The 7,968-nt window shown below is 36.7% G+C and overlaps 1 protein-coding gene across 2 annotated transcripts in view; it reads left to right on the top strand.

Annotated features, from left to right (window-relative positions):
* Positions 1–510: 510 nt before the first annotated feature.
* Rab28 (RAB28, member RAS oncogene family) overlaps positions 511–7,968 on the top strand; it is an 81,505-nt gene continuing 74,047 nt past the window's right edge. Inside the window, exons 1-2 of one of the 2 annotated variants that reach the window (XM_052734829.1) lie at positions 511–776; positions 4,977–5,073. In XM_052734829.1, the coding sequence (XP_052590789.1) occupies positions 702–776; positions 4,977–5,073 (172 nt within the window). In that variant the 5' untranslated portion in view covers positions 511–701. The remainder of the gene's footprint in view (positions 777–4,976; positions 5,074–7,968) is intronic. The other variant, XM_052734828.1, reaches the window with a different exon arrangement.

Here is a 7,968-nt window from a genome sequence, read left to right as displayed (position 1 = left end):
AAAACAGGACCCAGCACTAGAGCCACAGGACATTCCAGGTGACAACCAAGTCTCCCCTTCCGCTGAGGCCTTAGCAACCTTGGGCACACTGGCGCGCCAACCACCTGGCCAGTGCTCAACCTCAAAGGCAGGACCGATCCTGTGAGCGCGGAGCTCGAAGCGTCCCCTGCTGCCCAGAGACAGACCCCGCCCCTCCGCGGCTCCAAGGCTCTAGGCTTCCATGGCAACCGAGCCTCACCATGCCCCGCCCCCTTGGACTAAATCACTTACATAAGTTAGGTTCTCGGAAACAAGATCGGAGAACAGAACGTCTAAGAGCTATTTTGCTCCAGTGTGGTTCAATTTCCCTCTAAATAAATGTTTGCTTTTGTCTCCTAGCCAACGTCCCCCGCGGGCACACCGCAACACCCAGCCCGTGTATCTCCGGTTCTCCCCGCATTGCAGCGTGGTGGTTGGACCGGGGGCGGGGCGTGTCGCTAGTGACGCACAGGGGCGGGGCTTCCGGGGGCGGAGCCCCGCGGGGGTGGGGAGGAGAGCAAGATGGCGGCTGGTGAGTGATTCTCCCTGAATTCCTTCAGGGCTGAGGAGACGCCGGGGCGGGGGTCCCGCTCGTGCTGCCTGCTGGCCTCCTCTCCCCCGCCCCCGGAGGCCTCTTCCTTTCCTTCCTCCACCTTGGGGGCGGGCCAGCATCCTCGGACACCATGTCAGACTCTGAGGAGGAGAGCCAGGACCGGCAACTGAAAATCGTCGTGCTGGGGGACGGCACCTCCGGGAAGGTCAGTCCTCGGGCAGGCCCGGCGCCCTGGGCTGCAGGAACCACGGTGTGGCCAGGCCTGGCAGGCCCTCGGGGAGCCGAGCGCTGTCCAGCGCTGCCTTGTCCTTAGCGGTCCGGAAGACTTGGCCTGGCTCGCCTGAGGCCGCGGCCTTCGTTGCGCCTGCGCCCTGTGCGCGTGCCCGCCGCCCGCCAGGCATGACCAGCTCCTGGGGTGGGCCACTGCAAAAACATACACAGACCTGACGATGCCCAGGCCCAGTACGCTCCGTACACCTTAGACGCCCCTTTAGTGTCCTGTTTCACTTTAGTTCCGTCCTTGGCACCTGTCAGTTCATTCAATAGCTATTTATTGAGCTCCCATGGTGGGCAGGATGCCGAGGGACACTAGGACCTCTGTCTTCAAACCTAGCCTTCTGTGACCGTTGGTTGCTTGAATGAATGGGCGCGTGCGGGAGAATACCCGCAGGCAGTTAGACCCCCACCTCCTAGACTGCAGTTCTTGACCAAAAGTTGTGAACTCCTGAAATGGGAAGAACATTGCCTGGTACTCGCTAGGGAGAAGGGTCCCTAGGCGTCTTGGAGGGATGGGGCTTACCTCCCAAATAAAGTGATGCACCCTTGTCTGGGCGCCCTCACACCAGTCACTCCAGTTAAAACCACAATACTCTTGGGGAAGATAGCTAAGAGTTTTTCTCCCTCTGCGCAGCCAGAGTCTTCATAGGCAACCGCTCCCTCGCATCAGTGACTGGTGTAGTGGGACCTGGTTTCAGAAGTGCCTTTACAGCATTCCTGGAAGGAAGCTGTGCACAAGCTTTCGTGCTTTGGTTCTGAAATTTGGGTTCCTAGGGCCGCTACGGAAGGTTTTGTTTTTCTGCAAAATTTGGAGTCTTCTCTTAATCCCTTTCTTGTTTTCCCAGGATACTTTGCTGTAGAGCACTACCATGAAGAAAAAAAAAATTGAATGTGATTTTATTTTTGTGCAAAGAACAGAACTTGACTGCTTTTCTTTAGGAAGTGAATGAAATATTGTGCACTTAAACTTTCAGAATAAGCAAATTGTTATAAATCAGCATTATTTCTAAACTTGCATTCAAAAAAATTAGATTATTTTATAGGTTCCATTACTTAGCTTTTCTTTTGAAGGATATATTGTGTTTTTATCTCGTAAGTTCAATTGCTTTCAATGAACAACTGAGCTTTTTATACTTAAGACCATGACACTAAATAATACTAATACATTATCTTAAAGACCTCCAAATTACCCATTAAGTCTACATAGTATATTTATTTTTATATTTAAAATTTGAATATATTTCACCCAATATTTAAAATAGTTAATATTTGATCATATTTCTTTAAAGTTTTGCTCATTTATCTGCCAATATTTAATACATGCTGAAATTTTTTCATAGTTTTATATCTATATTTTAAAAATTTAGCTAGTCATGCATTATTTTGCCTTTGTTGCTAGTTTAGTGTAATTAGTTTTCACCTGTTTAAAGTTCTGTCCAATGTTGAACAATGTATAATTATTTTCCCCTTTTGTGTGGTTGAGTTAGGGTTATCATTCTGTATTGAAGAATGAGTGATCTTTTACAGTGCTCTGACTCAGTCTTTATCTTCTTGATTAAAAGGTCATAACTTTTCCTGCTGTATACTTTCTGAAATGAACCTCTGAACTTTAGCTGTGTTCCATTATTAATATAGCAAACTTTTTTTTCTTTAACAGTCAGTTTAGCTCTCAGATTATTGACACCACCATTCTCATTCTGTTTCTTTTACTGTTCTTTTTTTTTTTTTTATGGAACTCAGCCTCATTTTCATTCTCGTTTGTGTTCTGATTTAACTCTTGGCCATTTTTGTGGTGTTTGAGTTTTCAGCATTTTTATACCCATTGGCAGAAGCAACAAAGAATAGCACTGGGAAGACCAGTAACAGTTTTGGAAAAGATGCTTAGTTTGTCCCTCTAGTACCACATGTTTTTATGTTTTTCCTGTTCTGTTTCATATTTTTTATTTAATCACACATTTTCTTAAAATTGTTTGAAGCAAAACATTTTTTTGGTATCATAATAAATACAGTGATATCTCTTTGGTATCATTTCAGTGTTAGTAAATATATAGTTTGGCTAAAGAATATTTCCCAAACCAACACAAACACCCTGTATGTATGTATATCAGTAATCAAATAAAAATGTTTCAGATATGGTAGCTGGTTGTTCACTTTAAGAAGAGTATTTATACAGTAACGTGATAAATCATTGAATATGAGAAATGACACTCAGGGTAAAGAACTGGAGAGGAAGGAAGTACCTCCTGGAGATCCAGTTGATTCTCAATTCTTATAGCAAAATGTGAGATGATTTAAGAACCTACATTAGTACCCTGTGTGGCTTATGACCTTGACACTCAGCAGTTTATTTCTGAAAATCCTGTGATTTTGAGGCTTTATGTTTGCCTCAGATTTTTGAGGGCAGGGCTTTTAAAATCTGGAAGTCCTGGTTTCAAGGAAAGAACTTTACTCAGAATTTTTCCAAATATATATTTTATTAGTAAATGAAATATTAGGCTTCATTTTATTTTTCAAATAAATTTTGCTTTGTTGTTACTCCCCTGGCTTTGTGCTGTCCCACTTGCAGTTAGGTCCATTTCTGAATATTAATGAATATAAAAATAATAAAATTTGAGAATCTTAAATGAAAGTGAAAAAATATCTCAAATAACATTATGCTGTTACATGTGCCTTGTTTTTCCTTGACTTTTAAATATTTCAACCATTCATATGTGAAACATCTGAAATACTTAGAGTGCTGTAGGGTAGTAGTATTTTTCTCTAGACTTCTGAGCCCCAGGCTCAATGGAATAATTAAAGCTGACTGAAAACCAAAAGATTTTAAAAAAACAAATGCTTATCTCTTTTATTCTGGTTTCTCATTTTGATACTGTTACATACTTCAAGGATATAATAAATGTAGTGAGTTTATTTATAAATGTCTAGTTGAATATTTTTCATGTGGGATTGCTCAATGAATACTTGTTGCAAAACTTTAGAAATTTATTATAAGTACATTGTTGGAATATTAAAAAGTTTGGAGTTAGAATGTGCAAATTGTCCTTTGTGGGAAAAATATGGCTTTTGTATAAAAGAAATTTAACTCACCTTGCTAAAAGTACTTGAAATGTGGCCAAGTGTCCTAGAACTGCTGTTCCTTTATCATAATTAACTATAATGAGCTATCGTGGAAGCTTTATCCTAGTTTTCTTTATTTTACTAGTTGACTTCAAATTTCGACTTTTAAAATAAAACAAGTTTTTGTTTGTTTGTTTGTTTGTTTTTAACTCATACAACCTGTCCTGAAGCTTAGTGGAGCTTCCTTTCTTTCCTTTGGGGTAGACTTTGAAGTAAGAACAGTGCATTCGAAATGCTTCATTCTGAGTTTGGAGTTCAGTTGTTGCAAGAAGGATTTTTTGTTTTGATAAGAAATGATTCTAAAGAAAGCTCTGGAGTCCTTGGGTGGAACTTAGAGCTTTTATTTAAAAAGTACATGAATATCTCTTGATCCACTATCTTGGGACTTTTTAGCACTGTCTTCAGATAGAGGATATTATTTTGCCTGCTGTCTGCTAATCTCATAATCCTAACCTTTTTATTTCAATGGTACATATCATCATGGCAATTCTGTATAATTATTTTTACTATCTTAAGTAGAGAGAAAAATGACCACAATGTTTCTTATAGGAAAACGGAAACATCCTACAAATAGCTTTCTCTTCCCTAATCAGTGCTTCTTATAATTAGCTAATGGTCCAACTCCCCTCAGACATTTAACCTTAGAAGAAAATTTTAAAGATTTCTCTGAAATTTTTATTGAAGCAATATGTAGAATTCAGATCTTAATCATATTTTTGCTTTAGTGCCTATTTGCAATTCTCAGAGTCTAATTTCCATCAAGAAGAAGGAGCTTGAAAATCAGGGGACTTAATGAACTCTAACTGATTAGATTAGTCTACTGTTTGCACTGCTAGTTGTAGGCAAGTGATGTTTTCCTGGTGAGAGTGTGTCTCTACCCTTGTAACTGATTAGAGCTGCAGAAGGTTGGTTGTTGGATTACTTAGTGTATAAATGCTAAGATTACTCGATAAGTTTATATTTTTTTAAGCAAAGAAATTAATTTTTCTATTCTGTGCATCCATTTTTTTAGACCTCCTTAGCTACGTGTTTTGCTCAAGAGACTTTTGGGAAACAGTACAAGCAGACTGTAGGACTGGATTTCTTTTTGAGAAGGATTACCTTACCAGGTGAGAGACTGTAAAACCTATGAAATTGCTTAAGTCTCACTCACAGAACAACCTTTCTAGGTAAGAGACTAAAACCTTACCTATGAGAGGTTACATAAGTCTCACAGGAATATGTACGGCAAATTAGTTATCATTAGCATCAAGTATATTGTCCAAGAAAAAGTTTATACATAATTTCCCTATTCCATTGCTGTTACTGGCAACTATGCATTTTTCTTTTTGAGTATAAACAATAGTTGCTCATAAAATTCTAGAAGACTTTTAAAAAATTAAATGCTATGCATTTGTTGACAGCTATTGTATTAATTAAATGTGAAAAGATTGGAAAGGATTTAAAAAATTTTGATTAGCTTCTGCTTCAGTTTTTTTTTTTTTGTTTGTTTGGAACTTGGAACAGAAGTATAATGTAACCATGGAACTTCTGTGCTCTAATATGTGAATGCTGTTTTATGCAAGGCAGCATGAAATTGCTGGCATTTAATAGACCACTAAAATTTAGGGTCCCTAGGCACTCATAAAAATACAGTTTGAGCATTCATGATGTTTCAGTTCACCATGCAAAGAAACTATTTAGATGCCAGTTGCAGCACATTTTGTGGGAAATACAGGGAAATAATAACACAAAAATAGTGGTTTATGTTTTAGGTTAGTTTCTGTACAATTAGAGCTTTAAAATGTATCGCTTCAATTTCAATGATTAAATGACATGTTTTGAATATTTTATTAAAAGTAGTTATCTTGATTAATTTATAAACTATAACCCTCATTTCTGTGAATTAAATGATTGCACTTGTAATATCAGATTTCTATACTAAAATGTGAATAAGTTTCATTATTATTGGATTTAGTTCCCCTCTCAAATGCTCAATCTGTTGTTAACTTCCTATGGAAATTATAGAATTTTTTTGTATTTGGAGATATTCTTTATATCTCTTTACTATTATCCCTCTTATATTTTGTGATGGTTTATGTTTGGATCTCAATTCAAATTTTTAACTCAATCTCAATAATTGGGGTTAGGTGATACAACATGAGAAACAAATCTAAATTCTTATTTTTCCACCACTCAATTATTGTTCATAGGGTTAATAAGAAGTATATGTATCTTTGTTTCATATGTATATATTTTTTCTTGTATTCAAGAGTAAAGTATCATTTTAGCTGCACATTCAGAGCAGTTGCTAGTAGGATATACACGGTTTTGCAGCATGTATACTAAAAATGTCTTTGTGCAAGCCTGTCTTAGAGATGCTAGTTGTTGGATACAGAGAGCCTCAATACAGTATTTTGTTATCAGCTATTTTGTTGGGATGATTACATAGTCAAATCACCAACTTATCTCTTTAATTTTGTTTAAATTTTCTAATTTTTTAGTTGAAAGGCTAAAATAAAGGAACAAAAACCTACCCAAATATTAATATTATAGACAATTAATAGTTAATGTACATTTTATATATATGACATTTGTGATGATTTCTGAACTGTTACACGATGTTACCAGTTCAAAATTGTGACTACTTTTTTATCAAAGTATTGTTGATAGTTTTAAAATACAAATTTATAGTACGTTTAGACTTAGACTTTAGGTTAAACGTGGCATTAGGGCATGTATGCTTTTAATGAATATATGCTTTACTTTTCCTGATGAACAGAGTTCTAGAAAAATAATCATGTATTTTTAGAAGATAGTTTTTTAGCTACTTAATGGACTCAAAATTTATCATAGATATTTCATTTTGAAAAACTAATATATTTTGATTTGATATAATGACATTATAAGATTTTATATATAAAATATGTTCTTTGTATACTCTAACCCCAACTTCAACCCATTGTAATGTCTAAGGTGTGATTAGTGTTTGTCACATTTGCTGACTAAAACGTTACAGAAAACATCTTTGGAACTTATGGTAATGTAGCATAGCATGTGAATCTAATATTTGTTATGAGTTTAGTCACATTGTTAGGGCTGTAAACTCCCTCTCTGTATATTCACATTTTCTTCGTGCAAGTTTTCAAGGTCATTATTTTGCTGGTACTCATCCATCTTAGTGTATTTCACAATCTGGTATGCTGTATAGTCTGGATGCAACCACTGTGCAGATTTTGCTGCTTAAAATAGTGTATCTGTTAGTCAGAGATTCTGCTGATAGAGCTTCTTAAGAGCCTTAGTCAAAATACCTTCAGGAAGCTGTGGTACAGTCCAGTAAACAGCGTTCTACTGTGAAAAGGATTTCTGAGTCTTTGGCACAAGAAGTGGGCAGTCTTGTGTTTTGAGTTCCATCGTGACTATGCAGCACTTTAAGTAAGGTTAACCAAGGCACCAAGTGTACTTATACAAGGTCACTGTTGAATCCTTGTGGTGTCTTTGACTCATACCAAATGCAACTTACTTGTATTTTATCTTTTTAATACAAATGCCATTTCATTTAAGCTTTTCTCTAGTTATATGTCATTTCTTACAGAGGACAGGGATTTTATAACAGTCTGTATTTGTGATTAGAATGCTGACGATTTGTTTAATGTTCTTGGTTAGAAATTTGGTTTAGATGGATTTTTAATTTTAGAAAATGTTACATTGATTAAATGAACGTACTTTTATAGCTTTATAGTTATATCATATTGAAAGTGTAATGGCTATCACATGATGTTCCTACAAATACTTAAATGAAAATAAGTTTGAATCACAACTTTGTTATTTTTGGTTCTCAAATAGAAAGTAACCATTTTATTTTTAGTTTTGTGTATTAATAAGTCTAAAATTAGAATGTAGATGTTGAAATATTTTTCTAAGTATATGAAATAACTATGTAATATTACTCACCGAAGGTGTAACTCAGAAATTTTTTACTAGTTCTTTGCAAGCAAAGTTGTGCATTGCTAATAATTCTAGTG

This window comes from Peromyscus californicus, unplaced genomic scaffold (genome assembly GCF_007827085.1).
Source record: "Peromyscus californicus insignis strain IS unplaced genomic scaffold, ASM782708v3 Scaffold_13__1_contigs__length_99412109, whole genome shotgun sequence".
In the NCBI taxonomy this organism is placed as follows: domain Eukaryota; kingdom Metazoa; phylum Chordata; class Mammalia; order Rodentia; family Cricetidae; genus Peromyscus; species Peromyscus californicus.
Note: the sequence above shows the minus strand (reverse complement) of the source record. Positions and strands in the feature narration are given on the sequence as shown.